Below are 18,776 nucleotides of genomic sequence, written 5' to 3' on the forward strand. Positions count from 1 at the left end.
CAAACTGAAATGATTCGTTCCTCTAATCTTCTGTATTTCAATAAATGAAAGAGAGAGGGAGAAAGATTCTTTGCGTGTACTCTGTCTTGATGAAACAGTGAGCTGTTTGGGAAATCATGAAATTTCTACTGTGCAAGGCAGTAATATCTAAGCAGTGAAACTGAAGAGCATTTTCCCAAGTATTTGCAGGCCAGACTGGCCCCCGGATCTGGAAATCCTACTTAATACAGGTTTTTTTCAAAACACGTAAGAAAACATATCATTCATTTTTAGGTGGTTCCTAACCCACTGTACACTGAGGGTTTCTTTGAGGAGATTTTCTAGTTTAACAATTCCAGAAACACTTGCAATTCTACTTTTCAATGGGTATTTTTCACTAAATGCAAGTTATGCTGTTTTTTATTTGGAGGCCTGGACTAATGTATTAAAAAAATGTGCCTTAAAGTCTCAATGTAGACTCAAAACAACAATAACACTGAAAGAAATATTAGAGCTCAATCTTCCCAACCTCTTCATATCAACAAATGAAGAAACTGACTCACATGGGGTCTACAGATTTGCTCAGGTTTAAATAGTATCTTGATAAACGAAGAGCCAATCATTTATTAAGATGCACAATGCAATGATCTATTTTCTACTCCTTGAAACCTGGATTAAGAAACATTACCTTAGGGAGTTCCCTCGTGGTCCAGTGGTTAGGACTCAGTGCTTTCACTGCAGTGGCCTGGGTTCAATCCCTGGTTGGGGAAGTAAGATCCCACAAGCCAAGCAGTCACCCCCCCCAAAACACAAAAAAACATTATGACTGAACCATACATACCAATATCAATAACCAAACATTCCAGAAAATATAATTAATATAAGCAATTTCCAAATAAAAAATTTCTAACTCAGTCCATTGAATAAAGCTAAACCGCTACAATCAACATATTCACTGTTCATTCAAGTATTTATTTCACATATATTTATTGAATGCTTACTATGTGCTGGGTATGTTCTAATTACTGGAGATAGTGCACAAAGTAAAACATCTCATGGATATTCTAATGCAAGGGACAGACAATAAACACAACTAAATATAAATATCAGGTGGTGATATGAGTTATTTTTAAAAAGTAAAACAGGGTTTGGAGACAGTGGGAGCAAGGGGATATGGTTATTTTAAATGGGGTGGTCTGTGAAGGCCTCTCCATAGAGGTAATGGCTGGGCGGGGACCGGAGGAAGGGAAGGAACAAGGCCTGTGAATAAATGGGGGAAGTGCTCCAGGCAAAGGATGAGAGGCTGGAACATGCTCTGCACCTTGGAAAGACATCTGGGCCAACAACTGCAGTATTGTGAAAACGGTGAGTGATGGGAGAGGGGGTGAGAGTTACACTGGGCATTGGGGACTTTACTCTAAATGTAGTGGGAAGCCACCGCAGGACATTTGAGCTGGTGAATTTTGTGATTACACTTCAGTTTTTCAAGGATTATTCAAGCTGCTATGTGGAGAATAAATTTTTACTAGCTAATAAGGATAGTAGCTGACATTTATTCCAAGCACTGTTCTAAGCACTTGTCCCATTTTAACTATTCAATTGTCAGAGCAACTTCTGAAGTAGATACTATTCTTATCCCCATAGAGGGAAAATAAGGCATAGAGAAGTTAAATAACTTGCCCAAATTCAGCTCATAAACAATGGAACCAGGCTTCCAACACAGGCAGTCTACCTCCAGACCCTGACCTCTTCAGGGACCTGGGTTAGGGGTCCACTGTGCCTCAAGTAAAGATGTGATGGTGGCTCAGACCAAAGATGGGGGGAGGTGTAGCAAGGGTGGGAGAGTGGGGGGCCAAAGGTGGGCGGATTCAGAATATATTTCTATGGTAGAATAGATAGGATTGGGCGTGACATCTGAGAAAACATAGGAAGTCAGGGATGATGCCAAGGATTCTGGCCTTGGCAACCGGGTAGTAGAGTCCTTTACAGAGATGGAGAACACAAGTTGTGAACAAAATGGGGACAGGAGGGCTGCACGGAGCTCAAGATAATCCCCCAAACTAAGGTGATATGGGGAGTGAGTGTATTCGTTTCCTGTGGCTGCTGTAACACATTACTAAAAGCCTGGTAGCTTAAAACAACAGGAAATTATTCTCCTATAGTTTTGAAGGCCAGACGTCCAAAATCAGTGTTACTGAGCCAAAATCAAGGTGTCAGCAGAGATGTCAGAGTCTCCAGAGGCTCTAAGAGAGAATCCGTTCCTTGCTTCTTCCAGCTTCTCATGGCTGTTGGCATTCCTTGGCTTGTGGCCCCGTCACTCCAATCTCTGCCTCCATGGTCACGTGGCCTTCTCCTCTTCTGTCTACATCAAATCTCTGTCTTATAAGGACATATGATTGCATTCAGAGGCCACCTAGATAATCCAGGAGAATCTTCTCACCTCAAAATCCTTCAATTAATCACATCTATAAAGACTTTTTCCACTGAATATTCATATAGTAACATTCACAGGTTTTGGGGATTAGGATGTGAGCATATCTTTGGGAGCCATTATTTAGCCTACCAGAGTCAGGAATACATATAAGAAAACTAATAAAATCCACAATGGACAAAGAGTTGGCAAAGTTTATCCCTTTTTCACGTGAGAATTTGATCTTCTGTTAACTCTCTTATCTCTATAACCCTGGTAATCTAGAACAATATGTCAACTATAATAAAAGGCCACTTGCTTATAATAAAAATTAACCCTGGGATTGGTAAATTGTATGGGGATTGGAAATTTTTTAAATATCTGATAAGAAGAGATATTTGGAGGCTTCCCTGAGAGCAGAGACTCTTGTAAACCGGCATGTTTTTCATGGACATCATGGAAAGTATTCCTATAAGCATAGTTGCCTATTAGGTCCTGGGAAGTATGAGTCCTCTAAATCAGAACACACACACACACACACACACACACACACACACACACACACACACACACACCCCACATAGATCTAGCATTTGAGCCATCAGTTGGAGCGCTCCAGATGGCTGTATAAACTCACGTGTATGTAGCCACAAGCATCAAAATAAAAGAGGAAGGCCATGATGCCCTGCTCCAAGCTGCAGCCCCTACCCTATATCCTTTAATAGTCTGAAGCCACCTGTGGCCTGTGATAATCTCTTGGGTCTAAGTGTTTATCTGAACCCAAGAAGGCCCCCCCTGGATGTTTGCTGCCACATGTAATACAGATATCACTTCAGTTTAATGATTTCCATTTCTTCCACCACCAAACTCTGTAACATAGTTACCAACAGGGAAAAGGAGTAGCACATTTGTTCCATCTAGTCACCCTCTGGTGGTCTCGCTCATAAGCAGTAAAATGGCTAAAAGGGGCAAAGGGAAAAGAAAACGTGGAAAACACAAATTAATAAATTCACAAAAACTGAGTTGACTGTTTCCTCAGGCAGGAGAAGTGAGTAGAACCTTAGATGAATATGTCATGCTTCCTTCACTATGCCTTCAAGAGGCCTGTCCTACAGGATTAAATGCAAAAGTCCCAACTCACATCTCTGCTGGAAATGTGCAAGTGTGCTCATTACTCAGAGCCAAGATAAAGGATAAATCTTTATGAGTACCGTAAGTATGAGTCATCAAAAATAGGAAACACATGTAGGACATATACACAGTAATAGTACCAAGCCAGGGAAAGTGTTTAGGAAATGCATATAAGAACACATGGCAAAAAGAGAACTAAAAATTACCCTTGTACACTGCTCCAAAAACATCAAAAAAAAACCTCACAGCAAATCAGGGGTCCATATCATTCTGGTCTCTAATAAACATAGGTCATTTCCCTACTTGGAAATAGGCTTATTTTTAAATGCAAAAAGGAGGAGAACTGAATCAAGAAAAAGTAACTTGGAGTAGGCTTTGAAAGATTTTATGAATTGGGAAATTTGAACAGCTTCCAACTAAAACACTGGGAATTAGATATTATCGGCATTAAAACTGAACAAAAAAGATCTTTTCAGAGAAATACTTGTGCACAATGGTAAGATTACCATTTCACTGAGATTTTCACTATCTTAACAACCAGGGGTGATAAGGGAAAAAAAGGTGGAATCTTCAACCCATATGAAAGTAGGAAACAAAAAAAACAGCAACACACGCACTAACATACAAAGAGCAATAAAGGGCCAGCAGCAAAGCCTCTAAAGGCCTCTCGGCTCAGCAGAAAGAGTTCACACTGGGGAACATGCACCCTCTGGTCAGCTGCACCAGATGACAATCTGGGGGGTGTTCAGAGTAGAAGGCAGGGTAATTGGCCCCCAAAAGTCCTCTGGGGCAGATGACGGAGGCAAAATGCCCACGCATGACTCCACTGGAAATTAAGCTCTTCCGTCGCCTTGGATTTTGGAAGATCCCCAAATCTGAGACTCAGCATGGCAAGCAAAGGAGACATATGTCTCACACCAAAGCCTGCATGTCCGTGTCCAGATGGACCCTGGGCTCCCTTAGACTTCAGCTTTCTCCTTTATCTTCAGAGACTACTCTCTCCCAAGGAAAGCCTCGCCTACATGTCTATCTACTTGAGGCTGAGAGGAGTAAGAGAGAAATGTGTAGGAGTAAGAGAGAAATGTGTAGGAGTAAGAGAGAAATGTGTAAAGCATTGTTTTTAACTTCATTAAGGTTTAAATTTACCAAAGACTTCAAGAAAAGTCAAGGTTCTTTAGGAGCTATTCTGAGGTAGGAATCTCATATAACTTCCACCTCACAAAACATCCAACCATAGACCAGAAAAGACAACAGGAGCATGACTAGAGCTGAGAAGTGTGACACCTCATTTTCCTCTGCCTCTCATTTCTCAGTCCTCTCAGCAGCTGCCATATCTCTTTACTCCTTTCTCCCAAGGCACCTGCATATGCACTTACATCCCTAGGAGTGAGGCCTTGTGGGGGGCTCACCTCTTAAGATATGAACGCAGCTTCCCTTTAAATCAGTGCATAGGTGCTAGGCACATGAAACCTACAGCCACATCACCAACTCGCTGTGCAAATTCAAAAAGAATCAGACGCATGTACACCTGTATCAACAAATAAAGATTAAACTTTAATGTGCACAGTGTGGTATTTGGGCTCTAGGCAAGAATTAGGCTATTACAGTGATCCTGAATCCTATAGCTTGCTCTCCTTGGCTTATTGTTAGACCCAGCAACACCTAATCTAGTCTCTCTAACTTCAAAAGAAGCCAAATCTTACCTGCAATTTGCCTCTTCCACCAAGGGATGCAAAAATTCTAGATCTAGTCAAAGGACTCTGTAGTTCAGGTGGAAAATGCCGTAAATATAAAGTACTATTGTATATCCAGTGATAAACCATAATGGAAAAGAATATGAAAAAGAATGTATGTATAGGGCTTCCCTGGTGGCGCAGTGGTTAAGAATCTGCCTGCCAGTGCAAGGGACACAGGTTCGAGCCCTGGCCGGGGAAGATCCCACATGCCACGGAGCAACTAAGCTCGCGCTCCACAACTACTAAGCCTGAGCTCTAGAGCCCACAAGCCACAACTACTGATACCATGTGCCACAGCTACTGAAGCCTGCACGCCTAGCGCCTGTGTTCCTCAACAAGAGAAGCCACCGCAATGAGAAGCCCGCGCACTGCAATGAAGAGTAGCCCCCGCTCACCGCAACTAGAGAAAGCCCTCACACAGCAACAAAGACCCAGCACAGCCAAAAGTAAATAAATTAATTTTTTTTAAATGTATGTATATGTATAAATTGAATCACTTTACTGTACAGTAGAAATTATCACAACATTGTAAGTCAACTATACTTCAATAAAATAAATCTTTAAAAATAAATAAATAAATAAAGCACTATTGTAGGGTGTCCTGGACTAGAACCCAGATAATGCCTGACGATTGTGGGCAAAGAACAGTTCCCAGAAGTCAAAAGTACAGCCATTTCACCTGAGTTTTAGCCTTCTAACTCAGGAGTACACTCAGAGCAAAATCCCATTAGAATACTAGCAAATGGCACTAAACTAATGAAAGACAATTGATTTCTTTAAAATTAACCTCATTCTTATGAGTTTAAAAGGGCTATCTAGTACCTGGGTGTTGATGTTTTAGTATTTCAGACAAGGCCAAGCAGCTTCAGGGAAAGGGCTATTTCAATTAACCACCCGTCTAGCTGAGGTGCCTGGGCAGCCTGGAAAGGAAAGCACAGAGCACACAACTGCAATGGAAGCCAAAGCAGCAGGTCTTCCAAACAGATTCAGATTCCTGTATCTTTAAGACCAGACCCTCATAAATGGATTGCTTCTGCTGGACACCATGCTTTAAATAAACAGACTCTTCTGGCCGACACACAACTTCCTGTAGGGTTCTGGTGGGTAAAGCTTGAAAAGGCTGCCAAATCCAATGACCAGCAACTTTAGAGCTGACTTAGAAAACAAGCTACAAAGACTTGAGTCCAGAGTAAACAAAGGAAAAAGCCACATTAAACAGGGAACAAATTACTATACAGGCAGGGATATTTTAAGTGCTCACTGAGCAAAATAACAAAATAAAAAAATCAAGTTATTAAGAATTTAATGATACAGGGTAGAGTAAAATGTCCTCTTTCAATTGGAGGAATCAGTTTAATTAATTCCAGCAACATTAAGAATTGGCCAGGAATCACCGCCTACATCATGAGGACAGATTGTTCTCAATGGCCCAACTTCAAACCAGGCTCAGCTCAAATGAGCTACCCAAGGGAGTAGCATGGAGTCAAAAGCCATTTATAGCTTTTACCCATCTGAGGGAAAGGACTAACTAGTGTACTAGCAGAGGACTAAAATCCATAAGAGTAAAGAAAAATGTGGGACTTCCCTGGTGGGCCAGTGGCTAAGACTCCACGCTCCCAATGCAGGGGGCCCGGGTTCAATCCCTGGGCAGGGAACTAGTTTCCACATGCTGCAACTAAGAGTTCACATGGCGCAACTAAAGATCCCGTGTGCGGCAACTAAGACCCGACACAGCCAAATAAATAAATAAATATTTAAAATAAATAAAAATGTAACAAAAACTCAGAAACGGGCTGACACAGAGATCTGGAGAATATACAGTAAATTGCAGTAGCATGAGATTTAATTAGAAAAAATAAATCAAAGCCATAATACAAAGTGGAGGACACCTGCTCAGCTATAGCAGTCAAGGGGGACTGGGGACAAAACACCAAGTCCACTGATATAATGAAATCAAATAAAAGTACACTGTGGAAAAGGGGAGGAGCTTAAGAAGACTTACAGTGATACTTTACCGTCCTCGGCACTATGCAAAAACCCAATATCACAATGCGAAAGAGTCCAACTTGGCTCCTGGCCTTAAGAAGTCCATTCACCAGCTGACCGCGCAAGATTAACACAGGTGATTCAGCAGCCAATAATACAAAAAAACATATAATCTCATAGTCTGCGGAAGTTCAGACTGGAAGGGGCAGGGGGAGGAATTCAGAGCAACATTTAGAAAAGAGGGAAATGGAGGCGGATAAAGGAATCAGGAAAGGGTGTGCTGAAGAGTTAAGACTTAATGCGTGGGCTTCAAACATGGCCAGGATTGAGAGAGTTAAGAAAGGAGTTCAGGTGGAATTAAGAAAAAGCTGTGGGGCAGTAGATTCAGCTGAAAGGTCAGGGGTGAGGCTCAGGAATCTGCACTTAAGCATTTCCAAGGGATTCAGATGCAGGGGGTTCACGTCCCACACACACTTGGGGAAACACTGATCCACAGGATTAAGTCCAAATCCTTACCTGTTCAGCCTTTCCAGCCTCATCTTCCACTCCCAGGCCCCAGCTCGCCCCCATCACTGTTCCCATCACTGCCCCATCCTCTATTCCAGGGGTTGGCAAGCTTTATCTGCAAGTAGCCAGACTGTAAATATTTTGGGCTTTGTTAGTCTTGTTACCCTACTCAAGTCTTCTACTGTCATGAGGAAGGGGCCACAGACAATACATAAACAAATGGGCATGGCTATGTGCCAATAAAACTTTATTTACACCCCCCCCAAAAAAAACCCTTTATTTACAAAAACAGGCATCAGACTGATGAATGGATAAGCAAGATGTGGTACAGCCATACACCAGAATACTGTTCAGGAATCAAAAGGAATGACATAACTAATACACGCTACAGCATGGATGAATCTCGAATGCATTACGTTAAGTGAGAAAGCCAGTCATAAAAGTCACCCATATTGTGTGGTTCCATTTATAAAAAATCTCCAGAATTTCAGATCTATAAAGAAAGTAGACTAATGGTTGCCTAGGGCAGGGGTGGGAGCATGGGGAATGGGGAATGACTGCTAATGGGTACCAAGTTTGGGAGTGCTAAAAATGTTCTAAAGTTAGATTGTGGTGGTAGTTGCACAAGTCTATAAAATACACTGAAAACCACTGACGTGTACGCTTTAAACAGGTGAACTTTATGGTATGTAAATTACATACATACAAAAACAGGCAACAGGCAGGATTTGGCCCAAAGGCCATAGTTTGCCACTCCCTGACCTGTGCATCAGCCACACCATGTACAAGGAAGAACTTTCCTCCACACATGGTTTTGCTCTTCCCTCTGTGCATGTTGAAGCCTCCCTTCCCTTCTGCCCAGTAACTTCTACTTGACTGTCAAGCCCCTCATCAAATGCTCTCTTCTGGCTCCTTCCCTCCCCTGCAGATAGAGTTACCACTCCCTCTGTTGGGCTCCTGCAAACTTCTGTTAATTTTATAACAAATAATGGTCATATTATTTGTCACACTGTATTAAATTTATTCTCCCTCAACCCCCAATAAGCGCTGAAGATATAAAGATGCGTAGGAATCCAGCAGAGTGTCTACCTAGTATACAGTAGGTTCTCAACTAATAATTCATTGAATAAGTCTGTAAATGAATGGACAAATGAATCAATTATAGGAGTATTATTTAGAGAAAATCAGTTTTATGAAGTGGTCCGCAAGCTGAACCAAAAGAATCAGGGCCTAACACTGGAGGCACCAGTCCCAGGAGACTGGTTAAGGAGCTGCAGGTAAGTGAAGAGGAGCGTAGAAATTCGGGAAGTTCCAGAGGAATGTCAATAAAACTTGGTGACTGACCAAATATAGGGTTTGAGTGAATGGTTCAAAAGTCCCCAGACAGATGGTAGCAGTGCCATTGATGGGACAGAGAAGTTGGACTGGTAAACCAGCATGGGGGTAAGGAGAAGACTGGCTTAGAAAGGTTCTTAGAGTCAATTTTAGAGATAAGAAAAGAGCTAGTGTTTGATTGTTTATTGTATGTCAGGCACACATGCCAGCCCTAAGGGGGCCATAGAGACTTCTCTCAATCCTCAGTGAACCCCCTAAAAAACTATCATCTCCATTTTACAGATGAGGCAACTGGGGCTCAGAGAATTAAGTAACTCCCCCAGAGTCACACGCTTGGGAAGTGACAGGGCTGAAGTCAGCCCTCTATCTGACACCAGGTAGAAGCACACTGATAGCCACTCCTCCACAGCACAGCTCAGGCACCTGGGAGCTTGAGGTAAGACATGAGAGGCAGGGAGCTTTGGAGACCCTGGAGAGAGTTTTGGGAGTTGCTGGCATGGAGGTGACAATCCAAATCCTGAGAACAAACAAGCCACCTCAGGGAGAGTAGACAGGGGAAAACAAGGGCCAAGGACTGCACTTCAGTCAAGACCCCTGAGAAGGAAGAAAGACCAGTTGGGAAAGAAACAGAAAAACTAGGCGGTAGAAAGAACTCTGAGATAGGAGTCAGGGTCCCTGGGGTCCAGTCCAGCACTGACACCAATTCTTGTTTGACGGTGAATAAGTCATCGCTTCACTCCCTGGCTCTACAAGGTGGTTAGGACTAGGTTGTCTCGAGGGCACCTCTCCAGTCCCAGCATCCTATGAGTTGGGTCAAAAGGGCATCTCCAGAGACTAGTTCAGGAGAGCAGAAGTCAGGTTGCAGAGAGGAAAGAAGGGAAAGGCAGGACACACAGACTCACTCCAAGGTGTGGGATAGGCGAGGAAAAGAGAAACAAGTTAGTACAGAGAGGCAATCAGCAAGGCCAAGTTCACACATGGCCTCTTCACTGTGGGAGAAAGGAAAAGTAAAATAATTAAACATGTGTCTAATTTTCACAGAAATATTTAGAAAACACAGTGAGGAGTGGGACTCTTGAAAGTAATAAATTCTTCTGCAGAATTTGGGCATTTAAATCAGAGGTATTAGCAAGTAAATTGACATTCTCAAATAAAATGTCAAGGTAGCAAATCAGCAATGGAAACAAGAAAATACAAGCTGGATATCTGGGTACTCCGCAACACAAACTGGGCCTTTGCCTAATCGGCACATCAGGGTCTCAGATTTGCACACCCGCTCCTTACTTTGGTCTGTTGCTTTCTTAAAATACTCTCCGAAAAGTCACATTTTCAAATGTGGAGGGTGCTCCTAGAAAATGTTAGAAACATTTTCTAACGACAGTTTTGGGAAATTATACAGTCTTTTAAAAGTCAAGAGAAGTTACCATGGCAACAACAGTATGGATCAGGGTTGTAACCCTAACCTCCAAAAAGACAAGCACCACACTGGTTGGAAAATGCTGCTGCTGGACAAATTTTAGAAGGAGTCAAGGCAGCCTCTCCTCTAGGCTGGGGAAGAGGCAATAACGAGAGAGGCTCTTTCAGTGTGTCAGCTCCCAGCCAGCAAAGAACATAACTGGCATTATTACCTCATGCTAAAATGGCAGAGTCCAACCAGGCTCAGTCCTTCTGTGGGGCAGGGGGCATGCTTTCCCAGGGCAATGTTACTGTGATACATGGCAAAGGTTAAGCCACATGGCTAACCAGCGTGTTGGTGGGAACGTTATAACTTCTTCACTTCCTCTTGTGTCCTAATTTGTTTGCTATATCTCGATGTTTACTATTATGGCTCTGATTTCTGCTTTCACTTTTTTCTAAGATTCCAAGACTGGGTTTTTGGAGAGTTCTCATTTGAAAGTTAGCTGTAGCTTCAGATTGAACATCTTGCCCCAACGTGTTAGAAACCATCAATGACTGGCGTGGCCAGTTCTACCCGGCCTGCATTGCCTTCCGTGGAAACAGCAGCCGGAGGTCTAGCGGCCTGGCTAGCCCCACCCCACGGCCTGACTGCTCCTCTGTCCTGTCCAGGCCTGGCAATTTCATACTGCACAGCAGGGTGTCATCATTTAACCTGCACGGAGTATCTTCAAGTGAAGTGGCAACTCGTTTTAAATCATGTGACTGTCCTATTCATTTAGGGCCTCCAATCCTATGTAAGAGCCAGGTTCAGTGGCCTTTCAAGATAACGAAATAATTTCCAGAACAACAGTCAAACGAATGGGGGAAGGGAGGAGAAGGGGAGAGAGGGAAAGAGGAAGGGAGAGAGGAGAGAAGAAAGGGAGAGGGAGAGGGAAGAGGAGAGAGAGAAAGAAAAAGGGAAAGAGAGATGAATGCCTTTAGAGAAACGTGACCCTCGTTGTCGGTGTAACTTTCTCATAAATCTGCTGTAGGTCTGTGACAAAATGGCCAGTTCAAAGATAACCTTACCTGTCAGCCTGGGGTGATTTCCAAAACAACTTCCATTTAAACAAACACCAGGCAGTGTTTACACATGGAAGGTGTTTGTTTAGTAACCGAATTTCATCAGTATATAGTGTCCGTGTGTGAGTTTTCTGTGACGCTTGCTTATTAGTACACACTGCACACAAGATCTCCGAAATATAAATAGCCTTGAGTTTGTTTGAGGTTTTTTCCCCAGCATATACACAGGACTAGCACTGGGAAGTCATTCATGAATAACAGCAGAGGGGAAAATGTCCCGGATAAGAGAAGGAAGGTAACTAGTATGCTAGCGTTCATTTGGTATTCCTGCTCTCACGTGTATACTCTCCAAAAAACAAGTCTTGAAATTTTTTATCAGTTCTTTTAGTTGTGATGGGTAAAGGTAAGACACACACCCATTCCCCCTACCCCTGCACTGTTCCATTATATTTTTAATAACTGAGGGGGAAGGGCACAAAAAGAGAGAAGTTGTCAACCTACTAATATTGTGGAAACGGGAAAGACGACAGATAGATAGTTAAGTAGGTAGGTAGTAGGGCTCTCCAAAGTGTTTAATCCCTGAACTGCAAGATTCCTCAAAGTAAGCAAAAAAGATGTCAGGGGCTTCCCTGGTGGTGCAGTGGTTGAGAGTCCGCCAGCCGATGCAGGGGACACGGGTTCGTGCCCCGGTCTGGGAAGATCCCACATGCCGCAGAGCGTCTGGGCCCGTGAGCCATGGCCGCTGAGCCTGCGCGTCCAGAGCCTGTGCTCCGCAACAGGAGAGGCCACAACAGTGAGAGGCCCGCGTACCGCAAAAAAAAAAAAAGATGTCAAATCAGATGGCAAAGTCCACACACTGAAGGTCCTGTGTTTCACGCATAGCAGGAAGAGTCCCTTAATGTGTTTGTTCTCCCTTGTCACACAATTCAAGCAAGTTTGGTTACAAGTCATGTATTACTAGCAGAAGACAGGTGAGTTACTTTTTGTGGAGGCAGTTGAAAGCTTTATTTGGGGTGGTGGTGGGGGGAAGAAAATGATCAACTGTGAAAAACAGATGGGAGGTGACATTTAGTGTAGGATTAACAGCCACATAGAGTGCAAGGGCTCCTGAGCTTAGTCCTGCATTTTATAATTACTGACACTTGACATGATAATCTTCTGAGTCAGAAAGGAACAAAGAGACAATGCCACACCAAAAAACACCCTCACTACTGCCCCAAAGCCACAAGGAAGGGAACAAAAGGAACTCTGAGCATCAGAAAGAGCTATCACAAGCCTATGCAGGAAACCCAAACCTTCGGTGAGAGATCTGCTGCCTCGTGGAACAGGTTGAGCCAAGTGAGACAGGGTGGCAGGTTTCATAGCTGGGAGCAAGGTCAGAGCTAAAGGTGAAAGGGAAGTGGACTGACGTGTGGGAAAACCTTGGACTGTAGAGTCACACACGGGCTCAGAGGTGGGCTGCATGCCCCAGGGTCTGCCGTGAAACCTGCCTAGGCCTCCCTCCCTTTCCAGCCGACAGTGAGGATGGGCGGCGACGGCACAGGTGCCCGCAGCTGGCACTTCACCACCACTGTGGTCACTGTTACTGTTATTTGGGGCCTACGGGAGCTATTAAGAGGCAGGCAGAACCATTAGCATTAGGCTGTGTTTTCTTCCTTCTCTTTCTCCCAACTGTGGTCTCTCCCGCCCTCAAACAGAACCAGGGAAGGAACAATTGTATGCCACAGTCCTCAGAGAAGGCACCAAGGAAAAGTAACTTGGAGCCACATGTGTGATTAACCGCATATCCCATGTGGCCCTGCCTGCCAAGAAGCCTGCCGAATTGCTGCCAAATTTCAAACTCAGTCGCACCCACCACATAACGCATGTAGCTAACAAACTGCACTTCACTTTTGTCCTCATTTCGCTTTTCTGCTTACTCTTGGTATGTCTATTGTTGTAAGCCCATCCCAAATCCCTTTTTGGAATGAAGCAGAGAATAAGTAAATACATACGAGAATGGAGGGTTCTGAGCTTTTGAAGGGTGAGGATAAAGTTATTAAACCTGGCCCCTTTCCCATGACCATGGATCCTCCCAGATCCTCACTCCACCCCTACAGCCAGTCTCTGGCTTGGCACGCCCATTAACAGTCGCTTCTTCAATGTCAAAACAAATACATAAATTCAAACGTCCATATCTGTTATACACATACGTACTGCTAACTAAGGGCTTTTCATAATAAGCGAGCAGTTAGATAGACGGGAAATAGAAAAGAAGCATCGCCCGGAAAAAGCAGATCACAATAAAAATTAGAGGATCGGAAACAAAATTGTTGCCATTCCAGCAACTAATGAACGTATGTTACTGTAAACAAGCCTCTGGTGGTGCTAACAGCCCTTCTCAGGAATCAGGAAACACCCAGAGGGACTGAACTCAGGGGTATGGGCAGGGGATGGAGCCGTGGTCAGAACAGAGTAGGGGCAGGAAGTGAGGGAGGGGCGGGACATTTTACCTTGAAGTTAAAGGGCACAGGCAGCTGGTTTTCATAGGGTGAAGCCGATGACATCTCCCCACTTATTCTAAAAGACAAAGTTGGTCTCTCAGGGCTGTTTACCCTCTTCTGCCCTCCTCTGTTGCCAAAGAGTCTTTTTCCAGTTTCCGGTTCACTTCCAGGACTGTTGTTTCCAAAACCAATGATTACAAATGAGAGGTGTGGTCTCAGATGAAAAATACAACTACAGGTCTGTGCTGTCCTGATGAGAACCCAGCAGGGAAGTCAATGGCAAAACCATGCTTTGCCACAGGGGGCTTTGTATACATTATTGTAACAAGTATGTTTCTGATACAAATTCTCTGCTAGCCTATAAAATTGTTTGTCTAATTAAGTATAACTGTTTCCCCAAATCTTGTCAACCTGCTGAGGTTATTACTTCCAGGTGTAGGCTCTGTCACCTCCGCCACACAGGAAAGGCAGCAGCCTCTCCTCAGCTGAGGAAGCTTAAGGCGCCCGGGAGGTAGGAATTTAGTAAAATGTTAGAGAAGGGATGATTTATAATAGATCTTAATGCTAATCCTGCACCAAAACAAGCGGGTCGGGGCAGGGAGTGGGGATAGGGTTGATTTAGTAATTCCCTCACATTTAAGGAGGACATCATGAAAAACAACGACTTCGGTCATAAGAGTCAAAGTAATTATGGCTTGGAGCCAGTAGGGCATTCTTTTCTAATTTATAAGCAACAACATTTATCATTTCATCTTGAAAAATATTTGCCCTTAACATTTCGTAGAGACATGCACAAAGGCTGCCTCTGGTCCTCCCATTATTACCTCCAGAACTGACTGGCTGTGATTTTTAGCACAGACCATATCTAATAGCATATCTATAAAAATCAAGTTATCCATTGAGAATATCAGAAAGAGTTGAATGGGTTTAGGTTGGAAGAGGAAGCAATCCTAGTTTGTTTTTTTTTAAAAAAGTGGATATAGTTAAGGTAAATTTTATGGGTAATTAATATACCGACAGGTTGAATTCATTTTTTAACAGCTTTACTGAGATAAAATCCACATGCCATAAAATTCACCCATTAAAAGTACAACTCAATGGTTTTTGGTTAGTATTTTGGACATGTATTGACATTTATCAATGGTATTTACTAGATTCATATTCAATTGTGGAACCATCATTATAATTTAATTTTAGAACATTTCTGTCCCCCCAAAAGAAACTCTGTACTCATAAAGTCAGCCCCCACGTCTCTCTTTTGCTCTTCAGCCCTAAACAACCACCAGTTTACTTTCTATCTCTATAAATTTGTCTACTCCGGACAGCACGTAGATTTTGTGCCTGACTTCTTTCACTCAGTGTAACGTTTTCAAGGTTCATCCACGTTGCAGCATGTATCAGTATTTCATTCCTTTTTGTTGATGAATAACATTCCATTGTATGGATACATGTACCACATTTCATTTATCCATTCATCAGCTGATGGGCATTCAGGTTGTTCCCACTTTTTAGCTATTATGAATATTGCTGCTGTGAACAATCGTGGACAAGTTTTTATGTGGACATATGTTTTCCTTTCTCTTGCGTATACATTTAGGTGTGGAACTGCTGGGTCATATAGTTCAAATGATTTTAAAAAGCTGTTGGCATGGCTGCAGTCCTGTATCTCCAGAGTCACATGTGAAGAACATGAGAGATACTAAATTGTTCAGGTTTTTAAACAAGTTTTAGAGACTATCTCCCGTAGGCCCACTTTCTTTACTTCTTCACTGAACGTACGACGTCCCTTGATGCCAGCTAATTTTCCGTATCTTCAGTACAGCCATGTCTATTTTGATCTAACATAGTCAATATAAGTGTGGGAGAGCTCTGCTGTCATTCCTTGAGATATTCTTCTTTTGCTTCAGTAGTCTTATGTGAATCTATTTTCAGAATCAACAACAGTACCGCACAATTTAGCACGCAGAATTTCTGCCGCTTCTGTAATCGCTCGGACTTGCTTTTCTTTCTTGGTTCTTCTGAGAGAGCATATATAATATGAGTAATTATTGCTGCTAAAGAATTGCTGGAGTCAGCAAGGCTTCATAGGAACTGCACTTCCTCCTCCCTTCCTTTCCCTCCCACCCAAATTCTCCCCCATAAGTTAAGAATTAAAGACGCATTACTGGGATAAAGAAATCCAACCTGAAATATGTGTTGCAGCAACAATGGCAAGCAACCAAGAGTATTAACGATAATTTCCAATGTAGCTGGAAAGGTTAGATGATTTGTCTTTGAAATGAGCCAACTCTGCACACTTTCACAAGATTAAAATCAGTTTGCTTTTCCTTCTGCACACCTCACCTCTCCTATTCCTCCCCACCCCCCCCACCCCCAAAAAGAAGAGTGGTTGAGGCACATAAACAAACAGTTTTGGAAATTAACTTTCCTGACCAGAAGAAAGGTCAAAGATAAATTCTGCTCTATATCAGTTTTTCTACACTTCACTGTGATCATGGTTTATTGTGGTTTCTCTCTTCCTGAAGAGCTAATAACTGAGTGATAACATTTCTGACACAGACGCTTAGAAACAGAGAGAATGACAACTGTGTGTTATCTTAAAAGAAGCAGGGGGACCATTATCCACAACCCAGGTCATTTATGAGCCGCAAGAAAGAGGAGGCCATTTCTCTCTTATGGTAATGACCTTGGGCAAGTGAGTTACCATTGTGCCTGTCACCTGTAAATTGAGGGTAGTAATAGGACTTCATGGAATAAGTGTATGAGTGCTTCAAACAGGGCTGAGGATAGAGGAAATACTGAGTCACTATGAGCTTGGGTCATCATCACCACCACCAAGACCACCACAGTCTTCACGAAGCTGCCTGGATAACATAAGGAGCTTACCCACCCCCAGTGCTTTCATGCACATACAAGGTACTGCCATCCTTATTCCAGAGTGTTTCTGTTTCCTCTGACTCATCCTGCAGAAGCAATAGGTCCACAAGACAAAACAAAGAAAGATGAAAGACAGGGCACAGGAGAAGATGAGGAAGACATTTTACAATAACAGAGAAATGGCACCTTATTTTGTTTTTTCACAACCATGTTTTAAAAATGAAATTCTTAAGAACATTCTTTCCACTATGAGGCAGGGAGGGGGACCAGGAAAGTTGAAAAACTGAAAAATCTCTCTAGAGCGAAGTCTTAGAGTTGCCCAGTCCAGAGAGCAATCCTTCTGGATTAAATGAAATCCTTCTCTCTCTTGAGTGTACTTTGTGTCCTCCTCCCCACTTATGTTCATACATGAGCATCCTCGTTAAACCCAGAAAGGAAGAAAAGGACTCTTCATCCAGAAAAATGTCTTTACAAATTCCTAGGGGCAGTGGGTAGAAAGCTGGCACCTGCGCCTACCTCTCTCTGTGGCTGGCCGGGACCCTGGTCGGCAGTGCGGAGGTTCAGGACGTGCACCTCCTGGGGCAACCCCACCGTCCCCCTGCTGGCACATCCCGACAAGACGGTGAAACTCTCCATCAAGGCCTGGACTGGATGGGAGGCATTGACAGGCGACAGTTCACACTGGGCGCTGGGCTCTGGACCTGCAGAGGGAATCACAAACATGAACCCCTCAGAATCCGCAATTAATGCCATGATTAAATTAATTATTCTGAATATACAAGTCACTGCCAATCCACCAGAGGTGCCTTTCCAGGTAAGTTGTTTCCAGAACTAAGTGGCAAAAAAGCTAGTCTATTCTTGTAAAATCCCAATCTCTTAAACTCCTTTTGGATACTTCTGATGTGTATTTGATTAAATTCCCTTTTAGACACAAAAGCCATGAATGTATTCCTCTGGAGGGAGGAAAGTTCCCATTTGACATCTGTGTTCAATTCTTCCTTCCCCTCTTAGAAGAAAACCAGAGATAAATAGAATAAGTTGGGGAAAGCCCCAATGATATTATGCATAAATATTAGACACCTAAAATTGCACCCAAAAAGGTATAAGATGCAGATTCTACCTTTCTAAGTGCTTCCCCTTCTTAGGGAAAGCAAAACAATCTTAAGAACATACAAAAGCAAGATGCAACGAGCAGAGGCAACTGGGGCCAGAGCTGTACAGCAAAGTTTGAGAGAGGTCAGAAAGATCCTCCCAAGAGAGGTAGGATACGAGCAGAGCCTCAGATAGAAAAAGTAGAACCCTGGGCATGCCTGGCTCCTGCTTCCTCATTCTCCCTTCTTCTAAGCAATCAGAACTTAAATCTGAAATCCATCCTTTCCTCCCCGTCTCTACTTCCTGCAGCCCTCACTGTCTCCATCCCTAGACAACTGCAGATCTTCCTGAAAGGAGCCTCTGGTCTCAAGCTCTCCGAGCTTCCTTCCATACAGACAAGGTTCACCTAACCCAGGGTGGTCCTCAACTGAATGGTTATTCCAGATGCAAAGACCTGCCCTGCCCAGCCCTGCAGTTATGTCCCGTCCCTTGAGAACTGCTGGTCTGTGCTCCTTCACCTGGCACACGAAGGCCTTTCTTGATGTAGCCCCTTCCTAGCTCTCCAGCCTAAGCCCTCCGCCTCCAGGAACCCCACGTGGCTTAAATGTCTCGAAACATACCATGATGTCTCTCACTCTATGTCTTTATTCAAGCTTGTTTCCTTTCCCCAAATTCCTCGTCCGCTCTACCTCCACCCCCAAAACAAACATCCCAAGCTGAGGAAGGTGCACTTCCTCTGTGCTCCCATAATTCCTCTGCCTGTCTCGGCTGTTTCATTTT

The 18,776-nt window shown here is 43.4% G+C and overlaps 1 protein-coding gene across 1 annotated transcript in view; it reads right to left on the minus strand.

The window, feature by feature from the left end:
* The window catches only part of TGFBR3 (transforming growth factor beta receptor 3), a 110,799-nt gene extending 93,142 nt beyond the window's left edge, over positions 1-17,657 (minus strand). The window contains exon 1 of the mRNA XM_065888645.1: positions 17,421-17,657. Within this exon, the coding sequence (XP_065744717.1) occupies positions 17,421-17,657 (237 nt within the window). The remainder of the gene's footprint in view (positions 1-17,420) is intronic.
* Between the last annotated feature and the right edge of the window lie 1,119 nt (positions 17,658-18,776).

This window comes from Phocoena phocoena, chromosome 1 (assembly GCF_963924675.1).
Source record: "Phocoena phocoena chromosome 1, mPhoPho1.1, whole genome shotgun sequence".
Classification (NCBI taxonomy): domain Eukaryota; kingdom Metazoa; phylum Chordata; class Mammalia; order Artiodactyla; family Phocoenidae; genus Phocoena; species Phocoena phocoena.